Source organism: Drosophila ficusphila, unplaced genomic scaffold, assembly GCF_018152265.1.
Source record: "Drosophila ficusphila isolate 14025-0441.05 unplaced genomic scaffold, ASM1815226v1 contig_106, whole genome shotgun sequence".
Taxonomy (NCBI): Eukaryota; Metazoa; Arthropoda; class Insecta; order Diptera; family Drosophilidae; genus Drosophila; species Drosophila ficusphila.
The window spans coordinates 10,514,893-10,540,887 of NW_025063993.1; the positions used below are offsets into that span (position 1 = coordinate 10,514,893).

The window sequence follows — 25,995 nt, forward strand, 5'->3', positions numbered from 1 at the left end:
ATACCAATTTATATGGATTCAGTTAAGGGGGGCTTCTCATGTAACATGCCAAAAAGTAGTGGTTTTTTGGGAATTTTTTTCACTTGGAAAATGAAAACTTACACGAATAATTTTTTGCACATATTTGAAGACATGTTTAAAGTATGAGAAAAACATTTTTTGAAAGTTCTAAAAAACAAAATGGCGGACTTATTCAAGGTCGCGTGAGGCTCGACGCGGCTGAGGGACTTATTGCGGTACAGGGTGGAGCAAAAAGTTTTCATCTGAAAAAAAACAAAAAAAAATTTTTTGTATGCAGCAAGGTTCAACCGAGTGCGTGAATGTCAGCCACTTCAAAAAATTCGATTTTAAAATATTGAAATCACGTCTTGAAAAAAAAGTGCCATTTTTTCGTCTTTTTTTTGCTGAATTGGGCTGAAAAGTGTATAAAATAACTTTTTTTTCACAATTTCAGATATTCACGCACTCGTTCAATGTATAATCTGCAAAACACTTTTTAGAAATCAAAAATCGGTTCAGTAGTTTTTCCGTAATCGTGTACCGCGTTTTTTAAAACATAGTTTTGAGAAAAAACGATTTAAAGTTTTGAGTTAGTGTGGGTCTTGAACTTGAGCGCGCTCGTTCAATCACTGATATTTTCCATAATATTGAGAGTTGAGTCATAAAACTTCGGGAATATACTCTCAAGACGTTATTCTATCGATTTATGAAAAAAAAAAATGTTCGATTTTTTTAAAATTTTACATGAGAAGCCCCCTTAAGGACTCAGCCCTACGGCTGTTTGAATTTTTGTGTGTGGCTTCTACACCGACCTGCCGCGCACTTTTGACTTTTGCGTTGACATGACATTTGCCAGGCCATAAGAAAATATATTACACTCGGCAACAAGTTGCCGGAAAAGTAAGTTTACCATTTTATGCTCATCATAAAGCGAAAGATTTGTTTGATCATCTAATGCGGTCATAAAATACAATAAACTTGAATAGAATGTAATGATAATATTGTAATCAATTTTTTTGCATAAATTAGTACATATTTCGTAATATGTAATATGTTAACATTGTTCAATAAAAATGTTATCTAATCATCATTGAAAAGCGATTAGCAGATTTATTATGAAATCTCTTTATTTTTCCACAACTGATAAATTAAAAAAAAAAAATCTAAGCAATTTACAGACTAACCATTTGGTATCTTTGTTGTCCTTTTTACCAGTAGCCAAGTGTAATCAGGAAGCCCAGATCCACAAATGAACTTCAATGTAAAACGCTTAACCGGAGAAGGACTAAACGTGCCCTTTCTCGAGGTCCTGGCTCGTTTCCCAGGCTGCACGCCAGTTCCAGGAGTCCCTGTTTATTTGCATTGAAACGAGCCTCCTGCGCTTTTGGACGCCCACGTTGCTGCTCCTTTATTCCGCTGCTCCTGCTCCTGCTCCTGCTACTGATTATGCTCCTGCTCCACGCCCACCAGTCAAGCTACCCCGTCCTCCTGTCTGACATTTAGCATATTTGCGTTTTGTGGCAGCTGCAGACCGACTGGGGGATTCCGAGCCGGAATCCAAATCCAATTCCGCATTACATGCTACCGTGCCCAACTTATTAAACGTTGTCGCTGTCCCATTTACCCACTGCGAACTATGCACTCGAAAAAATACTAATCGCCTAATTAGAAGTAATTATTTTGCTAAAAATAAAATAATTAATAAAAATAATAACTATTACTAGTAAATTTACCAGAATCTTACATCTTTCTTTAGAATACATTTATCTGAACTTACCATCTATGAATTTAACTCAAATTTCCCCAGGTGTATCAATAGTAGCTTCTGTAGGAGAGTTGCCCTTTCTGTAGAGGTACGATTTCTGCCATTTAGGGGTACAAAACCCCGGCGGCCTCTGTTTAAGTCCCGCACAATGGAAGACAAACCCAAGCAGGGCACACGGCTCGCTTTGCTCGTGGTCGAGCGGCTTCATCTGAACATCAAGTGCCAGGTGAGAATACCGCCCAGCAGGCCAGGTTCCCTCTGCTCAGCTGTCGGATTCGTTCAGACTCTCAGTTTCCATTCAAGTTTCATTCAAACTATATACAAGCCTTTTAAATTCCGAAGTGGTAACTAGTTTTCTCTCCGATCTCTATTTAAATTCTTTGTTTTGGACACTATGTCCGCTAAATCGAAACGTAATGTGCAGACGGCCACGGATCGGAGTCGGGATGCTCCCGTTACTCCGCTGCGCCGGTTGGTCATCCCAAGACCGGACATCCTGCACACTTACTTGGAGTACAAGCAGGTCAACCAGTATCTGGAGTACCTGGCCCAGCGATATCCGCACTTTGTGCACATGTACACCCTGGGACAAACGCACGAAAAGCGGGAGGTTCGAGCTCTCGAGATAAATTGGATGAACTCGAACAATGTGGAGCTAACCTCTCAGATGCGGCAACAATCACCGCCGCCTTTCGTCACAATAGGACGATCCACCGCTCCCGTTGTCCACACGGGGGAGCAGTGTCGGAAAACCGTCTTCATCGAGGCGGGAACCCATGCCCGCGAATGGATAAGTGTGTCCACAGCCCTCAATTGTATCTACCAACTGACGGAGCGATACACCCGGAATGTGGAGGTGCTGCGAAAGCTGCGCTTCATCATTGTGCCTCTGGTTAACCCCGATGGCTACGAATATTCCCGCACAAAGGTAAATTACTTTAAAACTTAAACCACATTTAAAGTTTTCAAATGTTGTTGATCAGTGAGTTAGAATTTAAAATTAATATTTGATTCCAAAACATAGAAATTGGTCTTAGATATTCAGAATAATAAAACGCTAATGCGCGGATTATAATTTTTATTAACATTTTTATATAATCCATCTCATTGTCAGAATCCTAACTGGAGGAAAAACCGACGGCCACACAAGGCCAGTAAGTTTGTGGGCACGGACTGCAACCGGAACTACGACATATTCTGGAACAGCGGGCCCAGCAAGATTAACCGGAACACGTACAAGGGAGAGAAGGCCTTCTCCGAGCTGGAGACGCGGGCCATGAAGAACATCCTCGAGCGGATGAGTCCCAACCTGCTGTTCTTCCTGTCGCTCCACTCCTACGGGCAGAGCATCATGTATCCGTGGGGCTACTGCCGGGAAAATCCGCTCTTCTGGCGGGAGCTTAGCTCGCTGGCCAATTCAGGAAAGAGTGCCATTAAATCCTACAACGGAAGGGAGTACCGGACGGGGAGCATCAGCTGCCTGCACAAGCGCACGATCGCCGGATCCGTGGTGGATTACGTGTACGGGAAGCTGAAGGTGCCGATGGCTTTGGTGATGGAGCTGCCTTCGCGGGAACTGGGCTTCCAGCCTCCGGTGGAGATGATCAGTCAGATTGGACACGAGAGCTGGTATGGCATTCGGGAAATGTGCAAGCGCTCCTACGACCTGCGCCACCAAATCGTCCGTGAAAATGACCCGCCAATGCCGCGTCCGGCACATTACGAGTCACCGCAGGGCAGTACCATCGGTGTGATCACAGAAAGTACATCCCCGTCCACGGATGAGTCCACCGCAGCTGGCGGCGATTGCAACAAGACTGCGCCCAAGAAGAAGAAGCGGGCCAAGCGCTCGGTGATGGCGCAACACGAAGCCATCCTCCGTCTGCACAAGGGTTACAGGACCGGTGGATCCCAGGTCCTGCCTGAGGGAGTGCAACCCCTGCCCCCGGCCTCTTCCCGCGGCAAATGTCCGCGGTTTATCCACCGGCCAAGCGAGTCGGCATCAGTCGAGATGGACGAGGAGGTGGCGATGGCGCGATCCTCACCACACACAGACCTCCCATTGCATCCACCATGCCGCTCGGAGTCTTTTTGTAGGCCTAACGTTCTGTCTTCTTGTGATTAGTACGAGTGTGTTAAGATTTTAGTTATAAATTAAATTTTAAGGTCTACTTCAGTTGCAAAACATAGAAATTTTCAATTAAATTACAGTGCTGCTGGTTTTCTAAAATAACCTTTGTAAAAATAAAAAACAGAAACAGAAAATTAGTTTACAATTGATATCTTTAATGGAAACTTAAACCCTTCCGCTGTATAAAATAAAAAGAAATACATTTCGCTTTTTAGAAAGGCTCACATATCAAAGAAATACTCCAGTTTCCGAGTAACATTACATTTAATGTATTGAAAATTATTCGTTAATCCTCGCAATTCACATTCTTTTTGGTTTGCGGGTGCGCCTATCGACTAAAACAACAAATCCATTTCTGTTGAGAGAGTTACTTATCATCAAAGGTGGGTACCCTAGGTGCTGCGTATTTCATGCGCAGTTTATCGTATATTTTGCGATCCTGTTGAGTAATAATTGAATAAGCATTGCATCCATACTTTTGAATATTTAAAGCTTTACTTACTTTTTCGCTAACTGAGGGACGCAGCTGCTGCAGAGCTTCTTTGAAATGTTGGCTGCGTACGCAAAGATCATCGAGTTTAGTGTCACCATTATTAAGGGATTGGCGCAGTGAGTACATAGAGGCCTGCTTAACCAGTCCTGCCAGATCTGCACCAGTATAGCCTTCAGTTTGTGCAGCAATCTCGTCCAGATCCACATCCTCGGCCAGCACAGGACGCTTTCCATTCTGCGAAAGCAAGGAATTTAATGATTTACAATTGGTTATAAGTTTCAACATGATACTGGTTGCCTACCTTGGTGGTGGCCTTAAGAATCTCTGCACGCTCGCTCTTCTCAGGCAGACCGACGTACAGAATGGTGTCCAATCGACCCGGTCGCAGGATTGCCGGATCAATTATGTCCGGTCTGTTGGTCGCCGCCAGGATGTAAACACCCTTGCGCTCTTCAACACCATCCATCTCCGTCAGCAGCTGATTGACAATGCGGGTTCCGGAATTGTTGCCATCGCCACCATCGGATCGCTTGGGGCACAAGGAGTCGAACTCGTCAAAGAAGATGACGCAGGGTGCAGAGTTGCGAGCTCGTTGGAAGCAAGCACGCACAGCGCGCTCGCTCTCTCCAACATACTGCAAAACAATCAAATTAGCAAGTGAATTAAAATTCATAATTTCTATCAAATTACCATGTTCATCAGCTCGGGACCCTTCACCGATATAAAGTTAATGCCGGCCTCATTGGCAATTGCCTTGGCAAGGAGAGTTTTACCACAACCCGGTGGACCGCAGAGCAGAACGCCCGAGGGGGCATTCAATCCAAGCCTGTCAAGCATCTCAGGATACTTAACGGGCGCTAGGACAGCCAGCTTCAGTTCATCGCGAATGTCTTGCAAGGCTCCAATGTCATCCCAAGTGGTGTCCGGCACCGTCACAAAGCCCTCGCGTTTTGCTGACGGCTGCATCACCTTGATGGCGTCTACGAAATCGATGAGAGTGAGGCAGAAATTCGGATCGGCGAACTCCTCGGGTGGATTGTCCAGAAAGTTGGTTAGCTCGGCCAGTGTGGGCTCGTAGTATTCGTTATTGGAGGAGTCTGCTGTCTGCTCTTTGGGTTTCTCCGGCTTTTCAGGTGTTTTCAAAGCTTCTTCATCAACTTCCATGGCGGTATCCTTGGATTTTTGAGGTGACTTGCCATTAGTCTCTTTCTTGGGAGTTTCAGGTTTGGATTTATCCTCTTTAGTTGTCTCCTCCTTGGTTGGGTTCTTGTCGCCATCATCTTTAGTAACCTCCTTCGCTTCTTTGTCCTTTTCGGTTGGATTCTTCTCGCCATCATCTTTTGCAACTGCCTCATCTTCTTTTTCAGGGTTTTTATCAGGTTTAGATTTAGCCTCTGCTTCTTTTTCAGCTTTATCGCTTGGCTCCTCGATGGGCTCATCGTCATCCAAGGTCACGGTTGTCATATTCTTCTCACTGGCAGCGTGCAGTTCGCGGAACTTTTTCATCGACCTACGCTTAACCGCTACGGAAGCAGCGCGGCTAACTAGAGCCATCAGATCAGCGCCCACGTAACCAGGTGTTAGCTCAGCAATCTTATCGTAATTAAGTTTCGGGTCGACGGATAATCCCTCGCACTGGATGCGCAGAATCTCTCGGCGTTCCTTGCGCGATGGAATGTGTATGGCAATTTCGTGATCGAAGCGACCGACGCGTCGTAGACCAGGATCCAAGACATCGGGACGCGTGGTGGCGCCTATGACGACCACAGACTGACCAAACTCGTTGGTCTTGAGGTTATCCAAGCTGCTGATCAGTTGTGACACAATGCGACGCTCCATATCCTTTGCTGCCCACTGACGATTGCCCCCGATGGCGTCGATCTCGTCAATGAACAGCACGCAGGGCGAGTATCCTATGGCCTGGTCGAAGACCTCCCGAATACGCTGCTCTGACTCACCAGAAATGCCGCCAATTAGTTCGGTGGCCGGCACTTCCAGCAGGGGCATTTTCAATTGCTATAGAGAATAAGAGAGATGGTTCACAAAAGGGACAATTTGTTATTTTACTTTTGAAAACATACCCCACTGATGGCACGAGCTAGAAAAGTTTTACCACATCCAGGCGGACCATGTAACAAAAGACCCCGTGAGGGCAGCAGTCCCAATTGAAAATAAAACTCTGGCGACTTAATGTGGATAAGCATCTCGCATAACTCCTTGAGAGTGCTATCCATGCCTCCGATGTCGCGGAAACTCTCGGTGGTGTGCTGCACATCCAGCTCCTTCTTGTACTTCCGTGGGCGATCACGATTTAGGTTTTGATTTTGATTTTGATGCAGTTGTTGATACAAGCCGGGCGCATTACGATGGTCCTTGCGTGGTCCGGAGTCCTCAGAGGGTTTTTTGCCTCTGGGACCACTTGCCAGATCTGAAAAATAATATTTAATAATTTTCTAAGAGAAATGCTTTGAACCACTCACATTTGTGGGCCGAGTCCGGACAACCGCCTTGAGTAGAATTCGGCTTAGCTGCTAGAGCGCAGAATTGTTAAAATTCAAGTCAAAGCTTATGTTGGGTATAACTTACATTTCTTGGCTACCACCGTGGACTCTGGCAACTCTTCCATTAGACGCTTCAGCGCATTGGGCTGAGCTGACGGTGGAGCAGGAGTTGGAACTTCGCCATTGGTGGTTTTGGTATTGGAGTCATCGTCGTTGTCGTCTCCACTGGATATGTCGATGGGTTCGCTGATTGGCTTTGCAGCCAGTGGTTTCAACGGCTGTGAATACAGGCTGTTCATCATATTGTTCATGACACTATTGACCGGTGGGGCCTCGAATTCCTCGCTGACGCACTCGTCCTCCGAGCTGCTAACCTTGTCCAAATTGTAGCTATCCGAGATGATGGAAAAGGCTGAAGGAGAAAGCTAAATTATAATACTGTTCTACAGTTTAAAGGAAGTGGCAAAGTTAAAATAATAAAAACATAAATTCTGAAATAGATTTGGTAATCTCAGCTTTTATGAATCACTGACGACCTAAGGTCAGCAAATTTATGAGCCTCATATATCATCAGAATGGGAACCTGACGCCTTAAACCAGCAGATAACAAGGGATTTTCATGGAAACTCCCAAGAAATTGTGCCAATTCAAAATTAGCCCATTGTTTACCTTGGTGCACCAATTGCCTGAAGGGACCGAATTTGCGACGCGAATACTCCGGGTACTTTTGCATCAACTCCCGGGTCATCTGCTTCACATCCAGGTATGTTTCCCCAATGTGTTCCTCGAGGTACTAAATTCGGAAAGAGCGGAAATAACAATTAGCACACGATGCGAGCAGCCTGCAACCTAACCTTGTTTTTTCCTTGCCCAAATTCGCCGCCCTTATAAAGGGTTTCAGTGTTTTTTTTTTTTTTGTAGGAATTTGCCGGCTATCGCGCAGCAGACAATTGGACAATTTTAGCCGCAAAAACTACTGATTTTCACGTACCTTCTTCACTCGGATCGTTATCAGGTGGTCGTGCAGCAGCGGCTTATTTTTCTTCATATTATTTGAGGATTAAATCTGGCTAAACATCCGCACGAGAATTATAAATTCACTTTGCCGCTCGCAAAATGCTAACGACGCTGTCGCCCCGATAACTTCGCTTCTTGGACTGTTCCCACACCCTTGCGTTTTCATAAGGACGCAATTGAATCGAAAGCGATTTCATCAAATAGAAGAGTATCTTTTGTTTTACATTGAAATAATGCATTTTTAATTAGTTTGTTTTGCATTACGACCCAAAAAAGTATTGTTTACAGTAAATTAATATTATTTTATGCATATTGCATTAATTACACGATTCTTGAAAATTTTGCAGTGTAAACACTGCTTTTAGTTCCCTCACAAATCGGTATCGACGACTATCGATAAGCCTGAGATAGCCCCAAACAGCTGTTCGACGTTGTTATCTCGCTCCAGCCCGCAACAGACCCGCTCGCTCCATTCTGCTCTCTCACTCGCTCTCTGGACGGAACAAACTGAGTAGTCGCTGGATTTTACAAGTAACCAAATTAAATGTGCTTTTACATCAACAAACGCTGGACGCGCAATTAGGGAGGTGTTAATTATGCGCCGCAGCAGTGGATAACGATGCACACCGCCTGAGTTTTGGCAGCACAATTTTATTGGACTGGGCATATATCGCAAAATCGGTAATAACAAAAACAAAAAATAAGCCAGAAGAAGAACACCACCGAACGGAAAAAAGAAAGCGCGATGTGCGACGGTGAAATTGACGATCCGGTGACTCAGACACGTTCGGAGGGCGGTGGACTGGCTACGGAGCCCCGGATGCAATTTCTTGATCCGCCGGAGAAGCACCTCACCAATGGATCGCCTGATCCGGAGCCCGTGGATCCCTTTTTGGTGGCCCAATGGTCGGTGGACGATGTGTCCAACTGGGCGAGCCATACGGAACATTTCTCAAAAATTTTGCTCGACTGCCTGCGCCAAGAGGCAATTGATGGCGAGGTCCTGCTATCCCTCACCGAGGAAGACGTTCGGGATATGCGCTACCGCTTAGGCTACAAACTCACCTTTGGCGAGCTTAAAAAGTTCTGGCTGTCAGTGCTCAAAATACAGCTTCTGGTAAAAAACAGCTCGGCGGAATCTGTGATGCTGGGCATCGAGAGTCATGGCGGGAACTCGGTCTACATGCCGCTGGTGAACTCCGCCGGACCGCCCTCCTCATCCACGTGTCCCTGCCCGCAGCCCGAGTGCCCTAGCTATGTGTCCGATTGCGATACCTATTTGCGCATGGGCGGACGCTATGTTCCGCAGGAATACTTTAAAACCGCCATGAGTTTAGGTGAGTAAACATATCCCACACCTGCCAGCCGGCCCCCTTCAATTACGAAGGTCAATTGTTCATTGATTGTCTCTGTGGGCTTATCGGTCGTGTGCCAATTGTCGAGAGCTTCTCGCTATATCGCAATTTGTGGGGAGGGCCATAAACTTGCCCAGCGATAACCGAGAGCTAAGAGGTTCCCCCACGGAACTGAACGGCGCACATATGCATACGGTGATTATTTGGAGTACTGAATCAGTTTAGTGCAAATAACCTAGAAATGGAAACGTCACTTCCTATATATATGTTCAAACTATTGCAGTCGCCTTGACTTCAACCCATATCGTATAAACTTTGAAATAGAGATTGTAGTGTTTATTTTGATGATTTAGCAACTGATAACGCGGGTATAAAAGTATTACTTTTTGAAATTGAGCTTGAACTAGGTTGGTGTTGTTCAACAAGATATTTGTAATGTTTTTCTCTCTTATAATTAGATGTAAATAATTGCCGTGGGTCCAAATGTCAATCAAATTATTTCTGTTATAGCTTTCTAATTATAACTCTGAGTTACACTACAAGTATTTCAGTGATAGCCCAAAAATAATATTGCTTTCCTTAGAGTTCATTGTCACGCATGCCATAAATATCTGATTACATACGTCATTATAATTCAAACACTGATTTGGGGCAGTTGCGGTCGCCCTTTAAACCCAATACCCAAAACCCTTAAAGAGTTTAATTATTTACTATAAATATATTCTTACTAAATACGTCACTGTATCTTTAATTACGGTTTTGAACGCTGTTGCCGCTTTGCTTTTATTTATTTTGAACATTTTAGAGGTTACGTGCGGAGACGCCGCTCGAATTCATTTGTGTACTCATGGGGAATATCACCTCTCATTCTGGCTTACTGTTTTTATTATTTTGTGTGCCTTTTGTGTAATTTTGCGTGCATTAAATTTCAAATTCTGATTTGTTTATAATACCCTTCAAACGGCTGACTTACTTTAAGGGGAAGTGAGCAACAGTTTGGCCACATAAAAAACATAAACAAAGTTGTCAGTCGAGTTTCGATTTTTATCATTAATCTAGAAAAATACTCTTTGTTGATTACTTAGTTTCCTTTGCAAGTGTAGTAAAAACAGTTACAGAAACTATAATAAAATAATAATTTTTACAAGAAAATACTCAAAATGTTTATATGGGCAAAGTGCGAATATAACAATGGGCTTATCTTGAATTATTTCCTATCAATCATTACAGACTGCGTTTTTTTGTCATGGTCTTTTGAATAGATAAGTCTCAATTTGGACAGATAAAGCTGATTATAAATAATTCTTTGCTTAGGTAGAGAATATTTTCCTTTTAGCGCTTTTGAAATGAGGCCAAATGCAATAAAATTTAAAATTAAAATGTTGATATCCTTTGTTTTAAAGGTTTGCGCTTTGTGTAACCCAATTTTAGCACAAACAAAGTCGCAAATCTTAGATCATCTTCCTGAATCAGTTCTCATTTGCCCCAGTTTTTCATTGTTGCTCATTTATACTGTTCATACTATTTTTAGTAACAAAATTCTTCATATATATTTATTTAAAATCAAAAAGTTTATAAAATGTCAAGTGAGGTACTTAACTTCTGAATTTCGATACACATTTTAAAAACCAATTTGTTCTAGGGTGTTGCAACAAATTGTAATTTCACGATTATTTTTGGATCCGCATAGTGACCAAGTTTCTTCTGTCCACCTGCAGGCTATTCGTTTGTGGTCACCTGGATAACGTCGTTAACGATGGTCATCGTGCACGAGCGAGTTCCGGATATGAAACGCTATCCACCGCTGCCGGACATTTTCCTGGACAACGTGCCGCACATTCCATGGGCCTTCAACATGTGCGAAATCACAGGCTCGCTGCTCTTCACTATTTGGGTGGTCGTGCTGATCTTCCACAAATACCGGTTGGTGCTTCTGAGGCGATTTTTCGCCCTGGCCGGCACGGTTTTCCTGCTGCGCTGCGTCACCATGCTGATCACCTCGCTGAGTGTCCCGGGAACCCATTTGCAGTGCAGCCAAAAGGACTTTGCCATCGATGACCCGAATGTGGACATGGTGGGTGCGCTGATCATCCGGATGTCGCGTGCCTATCGCATCTGGAGTGGTCTGGGGATGTCAATTCAGGGCGTACGGACCTGCGGCGACTACATGTTCAGTGGCCACACGGTGGCCCTGACCCTACTTAATTTCTTTATCACGGAGTGTGAGTTATAAAGAATGTTTTTCTTTTACGTTACTTCCAGCTTATATTTTTAATGGTGTTTTATAGACACGCCGCGGAATCTGTACTTCCTGCACACGCTCACCTGGCTGCTCAACATGTTTGGCATCTTCTTTATCCTGGCTGCCCACGAGCACTACTCCATCGATGTGTTTGTGGCCTTCTATATCACCTCACGCCTGTTTTTGTATTACCACACTTTGGCAAATAACAGGGTAATTATTTGAGATATTCTTGAACACATTTTAGAACTGTGGATAACAAGACTATCTTTCTATCAGGCCCTCATGCAAAGCGACTCGAGGAGGACGCGTGTTTGGTTTCCCATGTTCAGCTACTTCGAGAGCAGCGTCGATGGAATGGTGCCCAATGAGTACGACACATTGGGCTCACTGATCGATGGGATTATAGATCACATCTTCAAGGCCAAGGACCAACTAGGCATAACCATAAAGCGATGGTGGACGGACGTGCCAAGGACCAGCAACTCATCGGTGCATATGTTTGACTCTGATTCGGATCAATATCTACACAACGGCACCGCTGCAACTGGTTTTTTTAGTCCTCACCAGTCGTTGGGTGGAGGATTGGGCACCCAAGCTTTTTTAAATCATGCTCGGCCCTTGGCTGCAATGCCCTCCAATGCTCCAACGCCTGCGTCTCAGCTGGTCAAGAATTTACAGACCCAAAAGAAGAGCGTCAAGGACGCCAGTGTGGATCCCTTTTCCAGGACCACGATTGCCGCGACTAAGGAGCCCGCGAAGGATGCGCCACTGAGGGAAAAGAAACAGCTCTGATTACCACAGCAATTCGCTCTTCCACATCCATTTGTCGATGCAGATCTTCGAAAAGCAAACATGCAGAAATCAACCATACCGACTGATATTTTTATTTCGAAATTTCCATTTTCCCCCCTCCTTTTACAGCTGCTCCTCGTAAAATCCCCTTGTATTATCGTACGCATTCTACCATTCGTAGTGCCTTCCGGGTCGTATTTCCCCCATCTAGACCAACGATGTGCCCCAAGACCCTTTTCTTAGTTTACGTGTGGAATTTGAAAATCAAAGTTCTCTTAGCCGGGAGACGCTCCAAATCGGCTGCTAATTGATAATGATGATAAGATAACCCTCCTCATTCCGTTCAATTGAGTTTTGAACTAAATGTATTTATTATTGAAGACTTTTAATGCATTATTATGTAATTGTAAGCATGTGAAACAAGCGTATTTTTAGTTAGTTAGTGATAAGTTTGGAAAGTTTCTGTTGAACGCACAAAAATCAATAAATTAAAATGAATATTCTCAGAATCATCATTTCATAAGTGAAAAGTTTTGCATACAATAATACTTTTGTAATTTGTTAACCCTTCTCGAAAAAGAAAACCCTTTGTTTATTCAAGTTTTCCAGTATATGTAAGCTGTATTTCAAAGCCTACTTAAAACCATCAACTTACTTTAGGATCAACCTGAACCAATAACGCTTTATTAAGAAATTTTGGGTGGGTTATAAAAATTATAATGGAAGTACAAAACGGATGAAATTTAAATATCATTTCACAAACAGAATAAAAAGCTTTAAAATGAAAAGACCAGCGGACTTCTACAATTCATCATTTTATTTTTGTTTGTTTTAATATAAAAATGGCATTTCTTTACTAATTTTAAGTTTAAATTACTAATATAAAGTATGTATGATTGCGGTAATTGAAAAATATATATATATCATATATTCTTGTATATATTCTTCAAGGTATGAAAAAAATATTTGTAATGAACATGAAACGTCTTCTGTCAAGCGTATATTATATGAAAGCGTTCAATTTGACTTAATGAATAGCTTTTTTGTTTTCTTTCCTTTTTTTTATTTCGGTATTCATTTCCCGTATGTTGTAAAGCAAATCGAACCATTTCAGTTGTTTTGTGTTTACATTACTTTGCCATAATTCGCATCAAAGGAAGAAACAATTAACAAACGATACTCGAGAAAATAGACAAAGTCAAGCGTTCGTTTCTCGCCTTAGTACAACTAATATGCAAAAATAAACTATGAAAAGTGTTCTTCATGAGTAGTGAGTTATCATCTTTGTTGTTTTAATGGTTGCCCCTCCTTCTGCAGAGGGCCTTCCGCTCATAAATAACTATTTCAAAAAACAATATAGTTTGATACGGTTTACATCATACCTTATATGCTACATGTACCTAACATTATATTTACCAATTCTGTCGGTCTGTTATGTACGAAGCTACTTTGAGGTTTCATTGAATCGTTCTCTCTACGGATGCACCATATATGTCTGCAGTGGCTGTGCTTATAGTTCTTCATATCAGATATTTGTCATTTTATTTAGAATTTTCGTTATGTGAAAAACATAAATTTAACAAGATTTGTTGGTTTCTTTCCTTTGTTGTTTCCGCTTGCTGTTTTAAATAATTCATCCCTTTGCTGCTAACCGATACAATATATATGTAATTCTATGCATAAACTATAACTGCTTTCTTCGCGTGTATTTCAAAATATATTAAACACGATGTATGTTGTAGTTTGTTTTGTTTTTTTTTTAGGTTTTTGTTTTTTGTTTGTTTTGCGTTTGCTTTAGTTTTCTTATTTGTTTTGTTTTTAGTTTAAATGAGGGCTGTTGTTGTCGCGGTAAATCTACCGTCACATAAGATCGTAGTGCAATTATTAATTTCTGTTTTGTGAGGCTCGAGCTCCCCACACAGCCTTACGAAAGGTCTGAAAAGATGAAATAATTAGTATCTAATATCAATACGGATTTATTTATGAACTCACAGCTAGGCGCTGCCTCGTAGCGACGCTGTATCTGATCGTATGTGAACTTGACGAAGGCGTCGTACTGCTCGGCCAACTTGTTGGTCAGCACGGACTCGTAGCGCTCCCTCAGCTGGTTCTCCCGCTCCTTGATCATGCTCTCGCAGATGAGCTTCACCTGCTTGAACGTGAACAGGCCCTTCTCGTCGTGGTTCGGTGGGCTGTCCGGGCGGCGCGGGCTCTCCGGCCCCATCTCCGATCCGCTTGACTCCGAGTCCTGCATGCGTTCCAAGGCCGACGAGGTGATCGGCAGTTGCTTGCGCTTGTGCAGTCTTTTGATCTCGTTGCACAAGCTCTCGGCCATTTTGTCTGCAATTGCGGAATGTAAATCGTAATTCATTGATGTAATCTTCGATAGTAGACCTAATGTTATTACTTTACAGGACAAGGTACTTACCTGTCGACATTTTAGCGAGCGATGCCTCCCTGAACGGGCTCGGTTCGGTATTATCCCTGGCGAATCGGTTGCTGGGCGTGTGGGGCAAGCCCGCCGAGGTGCTGGGACCATCGCGGTCTCGGGACGGGGACGATGGACTGGCACTGTTTCCGGCCTGGCCAAAAGGATTGCAGCGCCGGCGCTTCGGAGGCCGCTGGTTCATCGACTCCCAGTCCAAGGCGCGTTTCAGGGTTGCACAGGCCATCGCTATGATTGGAGTTCTTCTCGTTGGGGTTCCTCTGATTGATTAGCTGACGACTGTTGGCCCGATTTCGGATGCTGAATGCTGCAGATGGATGATGTTCGAGCGTCGGGCTGCAATCGACAAACAAACAATGAATGAGTAAAGTGAAGTGAACACCTTGCTGGCAGATAAAAGACCACAAACTGGTTTTAAGGAAAAACAGGATTCACAGGCGTGCACTCACGCACACGCAGCCAATAAAAGAAAATGGTGCAGCGATTTATGGCCTGTCAGTGCTGCCAGTTTGGATTTATCTGGCTTAATAAACCTTTTCCTATCTTATCGTTTCTCGTCCGTGATTTTCGACACAGTTTAAAAGGGTAAGATAACTTGTCTATGTTCAATGCCATAAATAAAGGGGATAACAAATATCAAAAAATACATAGTAAAAAGTAATTAATCGCTTCATTAATAATTCTTAAAAATATATGTTTATACAATTAAAATACAGATAAACTGGAGTTAATTAACCAGTTATTATGCAGCAAAATCACAATTAAGATAAAATTACGGTTAAACTATCTCTTTTCCGAGAAATACTTTAATGACTGTGATGACGTTTGAAATAAGATATTCACGGCAAAGGAGAATTGAAAAAATTTAAACGAACAAAAATTTTGGAGTTACTGTTCCCATTTCCACATTCGATCCGATCCAACCAAACTAAATTAAATTAATTATTTAGCCGCAAAAGTTGTACAATTTTTTGTTATTATAAAAAAGCTCTTAAATATGAGCTCATTATTATTATCATTAAAAAGTAAATCATTTCAACTTTTCAGTGTTCTTAAATCACTTGTCGTATATCTAATACATTTATCTTTTATTTGTGGGTCCTAGTTCTTTTTCAGCCGTAACCGACAGCTCCGATGCCCTGCAAGCAGCTGCTGTAGCCTTAGGAAAAGGGCGATACCGAATCGAAATCCGATTCCCTTCCGAAACAATAAAACTCCGAACAGAAGGAGAAACAGAAGAAGAAACAGTCAAGAAAGCGATGAAACAATGTGGCGCAGCACAATTAAGCAACGACCGACAATAAAAACCACCACGTCAAAGGCAACGCAAAATGCATAGCAATGCAGGACGAAAAAAAAGAGCTGGAAAAAGTGTAAACTGTAACCCAACAGCAGAACAACCACCGATAAAAGGAAACTACGCAGGATAATAAGCGTGTTCTTTTTATCCTCTTTCCCTCTCTTCTTCTTCCACTCCGCTGCAGCGGCAGCTGTACCAGCTGTTTTACACACCAACACACGCACACTCCCCTACGATTAACCGCAACACGTGTGTGTATGTGTGCTTGCAACTCGTCTTCTACCAAATGAATTACACCTTTTTAAAACAATAATTAATACGCTTTTCGGGTTTTACGTTTTACTCTTTACGTGACAAATACCAGAGATTAGTTTAAAAAAACGGAACCAAAATGACAGCAGCCAATGCGATCACACTAGTTGTCTCGCTCTTGCTCGCACGCACACACACACACTCGACACACTCACACCGTTGTGAGTTGGAATGTTGATTTCATGAAATTTTAAAAATGGTCGAATGGCATATCATTATCAGCTTTCCAGAAGAAAAGAAAAAGAGCTATGCACACTTTTCACACCATCGCACTTACGTTAATTGGATTTTGGGGTTTTCCGCTCTCTTTTAGCTTTCTGCACCACTTCACACGCGCTTTATTTACTTTTTTTATTGTGCCACTACTCCGCTGGCACATACGCACTCACTTCACGAACTTCAGTTAGGGGGTTAATCTATATTTTCGGGTAGAAATAGTATTGCTATTGCTTGTAGGTTGTTTGAGCAGTATTTCAAAGGCCACTGAAATGCACTGTCGATAGGTGTTCGTCGTCTCCGACTCGCTTGATGTTTAATTTACAAATTTTCGTCTCAGTTCTTGGCAAAAATGGACGACGTGCGTGCGTGACGACATGAACAGTGTGGCCGTGAGTGTGTCGATGAAATGACCACGCTGCTTGAGAATAAGTGCCTAAAATAAACCTTTATGTTTTACCAAATATTCGTAAATAATAAGGCACGCCTTTAAAATGACACAAAGACGATCTTCTTCTTAAATTATTATAACAAAAAACCAGGAAGGATTATATATTCATTCATTATTCTCAATTGTAAAACCTTTAACGAAATAATATAAGAAGTTTAGCTATAAAAGTATTAAAGCTTTTTTATTGGTATTTTTGGTTTAAGTATATACTTCTTGACCGGACGGTATTTAAAAGCCATCGATTCGCGGTCACACTTCGGTCCAACGACAAAGTAGGAAATAATTTCCACTCCCGATTAATATTAGATATTTTTGCACTTTTATAAGCCTCACCACGGCTCTTTTTAATCCGCGTCTTCGCAGTTTTTACAGCTAATAAGCCGCAACGACCTTGCCCAGTGCGTGTATCTTTGTCACTAGTGAAAAACATTACGTAGGGGCGCAGGACGGAAGAAAGCAGGAAAAGAAAGAAAATATCTAAAAATATTTTTTATCGTCGTGAAAGTAGCTACAGACTTCTGTCGCAAATATCATTTAATTAGCGCTAAAGGAATATAATTAACTGCGAAAATGGTCCTGAAAGTCTACGTCAGCGGCATGTCCGGCAACAAGGAGGTGAGTTTGTGGGCGTGGCGGTTTTAAAACCAGAAAGATAGTGTCATGTTATTGGAATGTTTGGCCCTGTTATTAGCAGCAAACATAAAAATAAAAGAAAAAACCACTGTGGTGACGAATGCATTGCAAATTCTATTTCTTCTGCTGCGTTTTGTGGCTGTATGTATGCTTGTGCGTTTTATGATGATGATGTAGTGTGTGGTATGTAAGTTTGTATGTACAGTCAAAGAAAAACAAGTGGGTATTTTGGTAAGTGAGTGTGTTTGTAAGTGTTGGTGGTGGAAAGAAGCAGCACAAACATATATTTCATTGCCCATATAAGCTTATTCCGCTGTGAACTGTAAATTGTCCATGGAAGAGAGAGATTTCCATTGATCGCAGTTGCGTGGGTTGCGTGAATGTGTGTGTGTGCGTGCAAGAGTGTGATTCACTCGCGTTCCCCCTCTCTTTCACTGCCTTTGTTCAATCAGCAAAGACTCTCCCAATAAGAACAATAACATAACGGTCATTGCGCTATTGACAATGCTTTTGTTTTTTTTGCCTACACTTGAACAAAAAAAGCTAAAAATTAGCGGAAGACACAGGTCCTTATCGCAAATGAATAATTGAAGTGCAAGAAACCACCTTAATTAGAGGCTTTATCATATCGGAAGACTTGCGTTGCTTGTATATGTGTTTATATGGTGTAGGAGTGGGTTTTGCGTGTGCTTGTGTGCGGTTGGGCTTGCCGGTAAAATTTTATGGCCGCTAAGTCATCGCTGCAAATAACAGTGCTAGCTAACAGATTTTAAGGGAGTTACACTGAGAAAAAACCAAAACTAGTCGACACAGAATTTTAAATTTTGAAAACACTTTTAAAAAGTTTTCTTTTTAAGGCAATACTGACTTTCCCATTGTTGTTTACAGGTGAAGAAGCGCCAGCAGCGCGTGCTGATGATCCTGGACAGCAAGAACATCAAGTACGACACGGTGGACATCACGGAGCCCGGCAAGGAGTCCGAGAAGGAGCTGATGCAGATCAAATCGACGAGCAACGGCGGAACGGTCAGCGACCCGGAGCCCCGCCATCCCCTTCCTCCGCAGCTCTTCAACGACGACGAGTACTGCGGCGACTACGACGCCTTCGACATGGCCAACGAGATCGACACCCTGGAGGTGTTCCTCAAGCTGGCCCCCGCCGACACCACGGCAGTTAGCACCGCCCAGATCGAGTTGAAGCAGGAGAACGGCGAGTCCAAAAAGGAGGAGGCGGAAGCGGAGGAGAAGAAGTCCGAGGAGGAGGAGAAGGAGAAGCCGGAGGGCGGCGATGGCGATGTCAAGGCCGAGGTTTGAACTTGAGCTATATTCACGTATTTTCCGTTTACTGTTACGACGCCACAAACGAAGGCAGCTATCATCTGCAGCAAACAGCAATAGAATTAACAGCAGCATCTTGAAACTATAGCCCTAAAGTTAACAGCAGCTATAACCCGTAATGTTATCTAACAGCACCGACACTACCAACTCTCTATATCTATATTTTAAAACGCCCTGTATTCGGTTTCAAAGCCCTTAAAAGTTTGGGGAAATGGAATTTTTGAACTGCATTTTTGTTTACTAACGATACAAATTCACTAATCTTTTTTTTTATTTAATTTAGCTTTTGAAATACTGAGATTCATTAGATGTAAAGTCAAATTTAAAACTTGAAATTATTCAGTTCAACGTTTTTCGCAAATTGTATCGGCTTTGAAATCGAAATCCGACTCGGTATATTTTCTAATTGTGTTTAATTTTTTAACGAATTCATCATGACGACTGCGGTTCTTAAGCTAAGTTAACGAGCGTATTTAAGCGAGGGCGTTCGATTGTGTTAAACCCCCCCGGAGAAAAAGACAATTTTAATCAAAATATTTATATATTCATCAACTTACATCCAACACCTTTGTATGTACCATTTATACACACCTTTGTATGGACTCGGAAACACGCCAGCACTTAAGCCTAAGTTGGATTAGTGTAGAGAGCTAAAACTTTTGTGCAGCCGTTATGTTAATGCTAAAACATAAAAATGCGCTGCCCCTGTAATAAAATGAAATATATTTGTATTAACTAAAAAATCATAACCAACAGCCAGCTTGTTTTTCTAACACTAAATCATAACACACACCTAAATCCTAACAGCTCAGCATCAACTAACGCGAGATGAAACTGCAAACTAATCAACAAATTCTATTAAGGGTTTTAAAAGACGGTATTTAGATCAAGTGTAAAAGTTTTTGAATTTTCCTTGCCATAAATATCAGTCTTTAAAAATCTGTTCTGTAATGTTAACACCTTTCTAATGATTGCGTGATTCTCCAAAGAATGAAGACAAGGACGGCGAGGACAAGGAGAAAGCAGAGGGTGAAGAAGAAAGCACCGAAGAAAAGGTAATAGATCGGTAGACAATGCATGATGCATGAAGGAACCATAACAATAAAGCTCTAGGAGTAGTAGAAGCTAACCAAGGCATGATCTTGCACTTAAGTTAGCGAACCTTAGATAGAGACCCCACTGATATGATCTTGTATATACATTTCCACTTTCCTCCACCAAAAAACCCCAAAAACCACCCACAAACATTCGCACGATCACAATCCAAACCGCCCACCAAAAGACTGAAACCGAAGAGGGTGAAGAATCCGAAGAAAAGAAAGAGGAGACTACAGGTAAAGGTGGAAGAATGTCCCTAGAATCTAATCAAAATTTTTACCCTAATGAAGAAACAGAAAAAACTGAAGAATCCGAGGAAGGTGAAAGCAAAGAAAAATCCGATACCAATGAAAAATCGGAAGGTGATGATACAAAAGAAAAATCGGGGGATGTTGAGCCTACAGAAAAATCCGAAGATGATACCAAAGATAAATCTGAAGATGAGTCCGAAGAAGAAAACGACGAAGAAAAACCAAAGGAAAGCATTCAGGAAGATAAGGGTGAAAACTCCGAGGAATCTGATGTCAACAAAAATGTAGAGGAAGGTAAGGCCGAAGAAGAAAGTGAAGAAAAGTCAGAAAAAGAAAAGGAAATCGCTGAAGCTGAGGAAGAAAACAGTAAAGACGAGAAGGAACCAGAAGAAGAAACGAAGACGGAAAATATTGAAGAGGAAACGGAAGTAGAAAGTACTGAAAAAGAACCTGAGGAAGAAAATAGCAAAGAAACGGAAGTAGAAAATACCGAAGAAGAAGAAAAGGTTGATGCTGAACCCAAAGAAGAAACCAAGGAAGAAACTGAAAAGGAAAGTGAAGAAGAAGAAACTGAAGAGGAAAACAAAGAAGAGTCTGATAAAGATAAAGAACCCAAAGAAGATATTGAGAAAACTTCGGAAGAAACTGAAGAAAAATCAGAGGACAAAAATACAGAAGAAGAGGCAAAAGAATCCACCGAGAAGGTAAAACCAGACAAACCTGAAGAAGCGAAGGTAGAAGACACGCCCGGTACCGAAGAGAGTAGTAAACCGGCCGAGGAGAATTCTTCGGAAGAAAGCGAAGAAGAGTAACAACGATTAAACGACAACAACCACACACTGACATCCGCATCTCAAACACCAATGCACACACACACACACAAACTCGCACATAAAAAACGCACATCTAGCCAAATAATACCAAAAATGTTTTGTAAATAGAAACAAGAACCCACTAATAACGAATTTTGGTGATTGGTAACAAATCGTAGTTTAAGGCTTTATGTGAATTTAATTTATAATTTTACTCTTTCGTCCCCAAAACAAATGCCACGCCCCTTCCTACAACAAGGCGTTAACAGCGACGACAACCGCTGCAGTGAAGACATCCACCGCGTCAGATTCCCAATCGGAACTCTTATTGGACAGCGAGCGGGCAGCGGCTGCGCAGTAGGCGTCGGCGTCAGCAGAGGCAGAGAACCGATTCTTTTTATTGCAACTTATGATTTTTGAATTCTTCGGGCTTTTTTCGGTTTTACTTTGTTTTACAATCCTTTTTATAATTTAAATAGTTTGAATACCATCTATGAAATTTATTTAAAATCAATTTTTTTTAGTTACAATTACGTTTTAAATTTAAGTAATACCAAAAAATTTACCGTTAATAGACAAAAATCGTAGAAGTTGAAAACGAAAACTCCCGAAACAAGTTAAAATTATTGTGATGCTATATTTAAAATGTAAATTATTTTAAATTTTCTGAAAATTCAGCAAATATCCAGTAAATTCAATTTGATGTATCCGCAATTCATGTGTTAATCCCTTAAAAGCCCGAAGATTATTTTATGTTTATTCGAACACACAACAAAAGAGTAGTAATATCAATAGACTTTTGTATTTACGTGTCTCACTTTTAGTTCTTGTATCCAAATAATTAAATATACAGTACGTTATAATTATGTTTAGTACAGTACACGGTAAAATGAAGTTATAGTTATTTACGCACTAGTTCGGGGTCTTTTCCATTACAAAACTAGTAAAAATGCGAAGGAAGGGTCGCATTGGGGTGCCTCCTCCGCCACGCGAAACTCATTTACTAAAAGGAAAACAAGGAGGCCTTTCTTCCGTCGTCCCAGAGAAGTAGAGAGGAGGTTGAGGTTGATTGGGGTTTGGGCGGGACGTCCATATCCTTCCGTCGATCAATCGATCCGGATCCGAATGCGTATCTGTATCCGCATCTAGTCGCTGTCCTCCTCGTCGGACGTGTCTGTGGTGTAGTCACTAAGGTTCTCCTGCTGGTCGTTGTGCTCCGGCTCCGATTCGCTGAGATCCCACTGGGGATGATCCGTCGGTGGTGCGGGCGCCTTTTGCACATCCAACTTCAGCTCCTGCTGCTGGTCCATGCCCAGATAGGAGTCTGCATAAAAGAGAGATTAGTTTGCTGTTCACCAAGGTCCGACCATACTTGATAGGTCAACTGAAACTCTATTCTATTCATCCCAAAACTCACCCGATCTCAGGCAGACGGTGAAGGTGTAGACGCCGGGCCAGCGTGGCGCGGTGAACTTGAGCTGGATCTCCTCCTTCTCGACCAGATTGGTCACGTGGTAGGGCGCCGTGAGGAGGGTGCGCGACTTGCGGTCGCAGATGTAGGTCCACCAGTACTCCTGCTTCTCCTCGGGGAAGTAGGGGCAGTGGACGGTGTGCGACAGCCGGGACTTGCCCTCGAGGCGCTCCCGCTTGTTGAGCTTGGCCTGCAGTCGCTCCCACTCCTCGTCGTCGTCGTCGTCCAGCGAGGAGTTGTTCTTGCCCTTCTCCTCGTCCTCGCTGCCACTGCCGGCGGCCGAGTCCACGTCGCTGCCCTCCGCATTGCCGCCCTCCGACTCGGCGTCCGAGTTATTCGTCGCCTGATCCTCCGAAGCCGCTGCCGTTGTGGACGTGGGCGCCGCCTTGGCGGAGGCCTTCTTCTGGTTCTTCTGATTCTGGGCCGGCTTCTTGCCACCCTTGCCCTTGCCTCCCTTGCGTGGCTTTGCCCAGGCGGAGGCCTTCTTGGCCGGCACAGCGGCGGCGGCTGCGGCCGCAGCTTCATCCTCGTCGCCAGCAGCCTCTTCGTTGGCCTCGTCCTTGATGCCCTGCTTCTCGGGCGCCTTGGTGTCCCCGAACAGCGTCTTCATGTCCTTGCGCTCCAGCGTAACCGTGACCGTAACTATTGCACCGGCTGTCACCACATTGGTGTTCTCGTCGTCGATCACCTCGCAGCGAATGGAGAAGTCGATCAGCGGCATCTTGCCCAGCACCTTCATGGTGTTCTCGTACTCGAAGTCCGAGAGGTTCTTCAGCAGCTGGCGGCTCTCCTCCGGCTTCAGTTGGGCGAACTGCTGCAGGTTCTTCACGTGCCGCTTCTTGTTCATGAAGTACAGGTGGTCCTCGGTGAGGTGCGGCAGCTGCAGCAGCGGCGACTTGAACTCCCACAGGCCCTGGATGATCATCGGCGACATCTTCATGCAGTTCTCGATCGTTTCGATGCTGGGCAGGCGGGGCACTCGCCGCGCGTAGGCCATCATGACCAGTTGGTGGACGCACGAGACCATTTCCTGCACCAGGTACGGGCACTTCTTCACGATGAACTGGCGGTCGCGCTCCAGCGTTTCGGGGTTCAGGGGCATTCGGCCCAGGTGGGCGTGCAGAATGGCGCGGGCCTTGATGGAGTACATGCGGCAGAGCGGGTGCTCCTTGCACTTCTCGTTCAGATTGGGCAACTGCCGGATGAGCTGTTGAGGGATGAGATAAGTACACGTAAGTCACTCTTCACCGGGAGAGATCTAGATCTGGATATTCACTCACCGCTGGCACCTCGTCGTTGTCAGACTGCCGCTCCTGCACCTGCGAGTTGTGCCGCTTGTCGAACTCCAAACTGGCCGCCAGGACCATGAGTGCCCGCTTGAGCAGCATGTGCGGCGTCTTGTGGATGAAGTAGAAGTACATTTGGGTGGTGTCCAGCAGGACCTTGTCGCCGCTGAAGCGAATGGATCGGTACCACCAAACGCCCACCGCCGAGGGCATGGCCACCATGAAGACCAGCCCGTACAGGCCCAGGACCCAAACGCTGTTCTCCTTCTCGACAATCCAGGAGGGCAGGGCGATGCCGAAGGACATGGCACCCGGGCCATCGGGATTGCCGTACTTCTCGTAGTTCTCCTTGGCCACGTCGTCAGTGAGGGCCTGATAGGCCTTGCTCAGCATCATGAAGGACTTTTCGTCACCAGTCTCCTTGTCCGGATGCAGGACCTTCGACAGCCGGTAGTAGGCCTTCTTGATCTCCGCCTGCGACGAGGTCGGCGGCACGTTCAGGATCGCGAAGGGATCGAAGCTGGCCATCTCGTAGTCGAACTGCGAGACGCGGTACGTGAGGAAGAGCAGCAGGGCCCAGCCCAGCACGATGGTCAGCTTGATGGTCCATGAGGTCAGCGCTCTGTACGGCTCGGCATTCGCCAGGATGGTCTTCTTTTTGAGGCAGTCGGCGCACTGGCATTCCTCCTTTAGCTTGCCGTGATCTAAGAGCAGTATGAAAAGATTGGAGTTATTTAAAGATATTTATAACAATATTTATTTATAATAACAATTGTTCAATACGGTTTTTAGTTCAAGCAAACCGTAAAAGTTCTCAAAATTCGAAATACTATGTTATGATGTTGTAATTGGAATCGGAAAATATAATTTCTCGAAATAAGAGTGATTAAAGTTCACACGCTGACCTACTCAAAAAACTTTAATCAGGGTGACATAGTCGTTTTATCACGATTTGATCTACGCATGAACGCTTGTTGAGTGCGGAGCTGTCCCAATTGGGAAGTACAGAGAGCTCGACTTGCGACTTGCGGTAATCGCAGCTTTCACCCATACGAAGAAGACCTGAGCTGACGTTGTTAGAATAACTTATTGGAACGTGTCCATTTGCAGTGCTTCAAAGAGAGAGAGCAAGAGAGGGATAATCACATGTATGTCTATGCTTACTAGCCCACACACATGCACAGCTGCAGGTGGAACGAAAAAAAGGGAAAAAGAGAGCGAAGAGAGTGCGATTAAAATCGGCTGGGCAGCGGTACTAACCTTCTTTCTTTTTACGTGGCCAATAGTAAATTGTGGTCGGTATCAATATTAGCGCCAGAAACGATAACACAAAGTAGTAAAACGTTCCGCCACTCTCATCGTACTGGAACTTTTGACCCGCCATCTCCGATAGCGACGACTATAATATATATAGTAGTTTGTCTGGCACTGGCACTGGCCTTTCCTTTCCGCTTTCCCTTGCACTTTTTCTCCGACGGCTCCAGCTGATGTTGCTGTCGGAGTGAAGTTATCGCTTTAATAGCTGGTCCCCCGTCGAATTTCGATCAATGGTCGCCGTCGAGGAGGCGGCCGGTCAAGGGGGCGGGGTTGGCGCTGTTGCTGCTGCGAGATTTGGCGAGAATTGCACGCCGCAGATTTAAAAAACTCTGTATTTACACCGACGCATGAGACTGACACGTAGGGTTGTTTGGCTCGTGCTGGAACTGGAATCGGAGTCGTGTCGATTATGGGGCTATCGATAGATAGGTGGCAGCCCTTACTCATTTGTGCTGCCAGGTGGTCATTTTACACTGACGAAAAATTCAGCGTTTTGTGAATACGATCGTTAGACAAGTTATAAACGCTTAGATTAATTAAATATTTTCTTAAATTTTAAATGGGGTTAATTTCTCATAGGAAGCACCGATATTTTTATTGAATGTGCAAGTAAAATAAAGGTATTAATTTTTACAAGAAGTGTGACAATTTTAGAGTATTGCTAATCGCATAAAAACTGAATAAAATAAATTAATGGCTAAGAAAAACGGAAAATCGCGTAGCGCTTACAAAATTTACTGAAAATATATTTTTACCATAAAAGTA

At 43.5% G+C, this 25,995-nt stretch overlaps 6 protein-coding genes across 12 annotated transcripts; 3 read left to right on the forward strand and 3 right to left on the reverse strand.

The window, feature by feature from the left end:
• Positions 1–2,056: 2,056 nt before the first annotated feature.
• Positions 2,057–3,950, forward strand: LOC108088245 (zinc carboxypeptidase). Its single transcript, XM_017185961.2, is given in 3 exon segments — positions 2,057–2,693; positions 2,880–3,711; positions 3,714–3,950. Coding segments are annotated over 3 exon segments (1,515 nt in total). The 5' UTR covers positions 2,057–2,159; the 3' UTR covers positions 3,863–3,950.
• An 80-nt stretch (positions 3,951–4,030) lies between these two features.
• On the reverse strand, positions 4,031–8,037 carry LOC108088244 (nuclear valosin-containing protein-like). 2 transcript variants are annotated; one of them, XM_017185960.1, is made up of 9 exons: positions 7,882–8,037; positions 7,560–7,683; positions 6,976–7,302; positions 6,870–6,917; positions 6,471–6,817; positions 5,080–6,405; positions 4,691–5,023; positions 4,399–4,623; positions 4,031–4,335 (listed from the first exon to the last, which is right to left on the reverse strand). In XM_017185960.1, the coding sequence occupies exons 1-9, from the start codon at positions 7,936–7,938 to the stop codon at positions 4,264–4,266; spliced, it is 2,859 nt and encodes a 952-aa protein (XP_017041449.1). In that variant the 5' UTR covers positions 7,939–8,037; the 3' UTR covers positions 4,031–4,263. The 2 variants fall into 2 exon arrangements, with proteins under 2 accessions (XP_017041449.1, XP_017041448.1); XM_017185959.1 differs by having other exon boundaries at positions 6,870–6,920.
• A 340-nt stretch (positions 8,038–8,377) lies between these two features.
• Positions 8,378–12,377, forward strand: LOC108088249 (sphingomyelin synthase-related 1). Its single transcript, XM_017185966.1, has 4 exons — positions 8,378–9,244; positions 10,981–11,484; positions 11,551–11,717; positions 11,784–12,377. Exons 1-4 carry the CDS (start codon positions 8,653–8,655, stop codon positions 12,297–12,299), a joined length of 1,779 nt encoding a protein of 592 aa, XP_017041455.1. The 5' UTR covers positions 8,378–8,652; the 3' UTR covers positions 12,300–12,377.
• Positions 12,378–13,098: 721 nt separating this feature from the next.
• LOC108088250 (akirin) lies at positions 13,099–16,983 on the reverse strand. Its single transcript, XM_017185967.2, has 4 exons — positions 16,635–16,983; positions 14,728–15,081; positions 14,292–14,639; positions 13,099–14,234 (listed from the first exon to the last, which is right to left on the reverse strand). The coding sequence occupies exons 2-4, from the start codon at positions 14,969–14,971 to the stop codon at positions 14,224–14,226; spliced, it is 603 nt and encodes a 200-aa protein (XP_017041456.1). The 5' UTR covers positions 14,972–15,081; positions 16,635–16,983; the 3' UTR covers positions 13,099–14,223.
• Positions 16,984–17,250: 267 nt separating this feature from the next.
• On the forward strand, positions 17,251–22,046 carry LOC108088242 (SH3 domain-binding glutamic acid-rich protein homolog). 6 transcript variants are annotated; one of them, XM_017185953.1, is made up of 5 exons: positions 17,251–17,296; positions 17,388–17,639; positions 18,546–18,965; positions 19,985–20,050; positions 20,278–21,209. In XM_017185953.1, the coding sequence occupies exons 2-5, from the start codon at positions 17,595–17,597 to the stop codon at positions 21,154–21,156; spliced, it is 1,410 nt and encodes a 469-aa protein (XP_017041442.1). In that variant the 5' UTR covers positions 17,251–17,296; positions 17,388–17,594; the 3' UTR covers positions 21,157–21,209. The 6 variants fall into 6 exon arrangements, with proteins under 6 accessions (XP_017041442.1, XP_017041443.1, XP_017041444.1 ...); XM_017185954.1 differs by having other exon boundaries at positions 17,259–17,639; positions 20,278–20,329; positions 20,384–21,209; XM_017185955.1 differs by having other exon boundaries at positions 17,259–17,639; positions 20,278–20,329; positions 20,390–21,209.
• LOC108088239 (translocation protein SEC63 homolog) lies at positions 21,940–25,630 on the reverse strand. The gene is made up of 4 exons (XM_017185950.2): positions 25,174–25,630; positions 23,908–24,617; positions 22,574–23,834; positions 21,940–22,480 (listed from the first exon to the last, which is right to left on the reverse strand). The coding sequence occupies exons 1-4, from the start codon at positions 25,295–25,297 to the stop codon at positions 22,302–22,304; spliced, it is 2,274 nt and encodes a 757-aa protein (XP_017041439.1). The 5' UTR covers positions 25,298–25,630; the 3' UTR covers positions 21,940–22,301.
• Between the last annotated feature and the right edge of the window lie 365 nt (positions 25,631–25,995).

What these genes read in the sequence shown, in the direction of transcription:
- LOC108088244 (XM_017185959.1), bottom strand. Translation starts at nt 7,938, where the DNA reads ATGAAGAAAAATAAGCCGCTGCTGCACGACCACCTGATAACGATCCGA. An exon ending in TAGCTCGTGCCATCAGTGGG is followed by an intron (nt 6,406 to 6,470) that starts GTATGTTTTCAA and finishes TATTCTCTATAG; the next exon opens with CAATTGAAAATGCCCCTGCT. An exon ending in GTCCCGAGCTGATGAACATG is followed by an intron (nt 5,024 to 5,079) that starts GTAATTTGATAG and finishes ATTGTTTTGCAG; the next exon opens with TATGTTGGAGAGAGCGAGCG.
- LOC108088249 (XM_017185966.1), top strand. Translation starts at nt 8,653, where the DNA reads ATGTGCGACGGTGAAATTGACGATCCGGTGACTCAGACACGTTCGGAG. An exon ending in TAAAACCGCCATGAGTTTAG is followed by an intron (nt 9,245 to 10,980) that starts GTGAGTAAACAT and finishes GTCCACCTGCAG; the next exon opens with GCTATTCGTTTGTGGTCACC. An exon ending in TAATTTCTTTATCACGGAGT is followed by an intron (nt 11,485 to 11,550) that starts GTGAGTTATAAA and finishes GGTGTTTTATAG; the next exon opens with ACACGCCGCGGAATCTGTAC.
- LOC108088250 (XM_017185967.2), bottom strand. Translation starts at nt 14,971, where the DNA reads ATGGCCTGTGCAACCCTGAAACGCGCCTTGGACTGGGAGTCGATGAAC. An exon ending in GCTCGCTAAAATGTCGACAG is followed by an intron (nt 14,640 to 14,727) that starts GTAAGTACCTTG and finishes CCGCAATTGCAG; the next exon opens with ACAAAATGGCCGAGAGCTTG.
- LOC108088242 (XM_017185953.1), top strand. Translation starts at nt 17,595, where the DNA reads ATGGTCCTGAAAGTCTACGTCAGCGGCATGTCCGGCAACAAGGAG. An exon ending in GCATGTCCGGCAACAAGGAG is followed by an intron (nt 17,640 to 18,545) that starts GTGAGTTTGTGG and finishes TGTTGTTTACAG; the next exon opens with GTGAAGAAGCGCCAGCAGCG. An exon ending in AAGAAAGCACCGAAGAAAAG is followed by an intron (nt 20,051 to 20,277) that starts GTAATAGATCGG and finishes GCCCACCAAAAG; the next exon opens with ACTGAAACCGAAGAGGGTGA.
- LOC108088239 (XM_017185950.2), bottom strand. Translation starts at nt 25,297, where the DNA reads ATGGCGGGTCAAAAGTTCCAGTACGATGAGAGTGGCGGAACGTTTTAC. An exon ending in GCCACGTAAAAAGAAAGAAG is followed by an intron (nt 24,618 to 25,173) that starts GTTAGTACCGCT and finishes TACTGCTCTTAG; the next exon opens with ATCACGGCAAGCTAAAGGAG. An exon ending in ACAACGACGAGGTGCCAGCG is followed by an intron (nt 23,835 to 23,907) that starts GTGAGTGAATAT and finishes ATCCCTCAACAG; the next exon opens with CTCATCCGGCAGTTGCCCAA.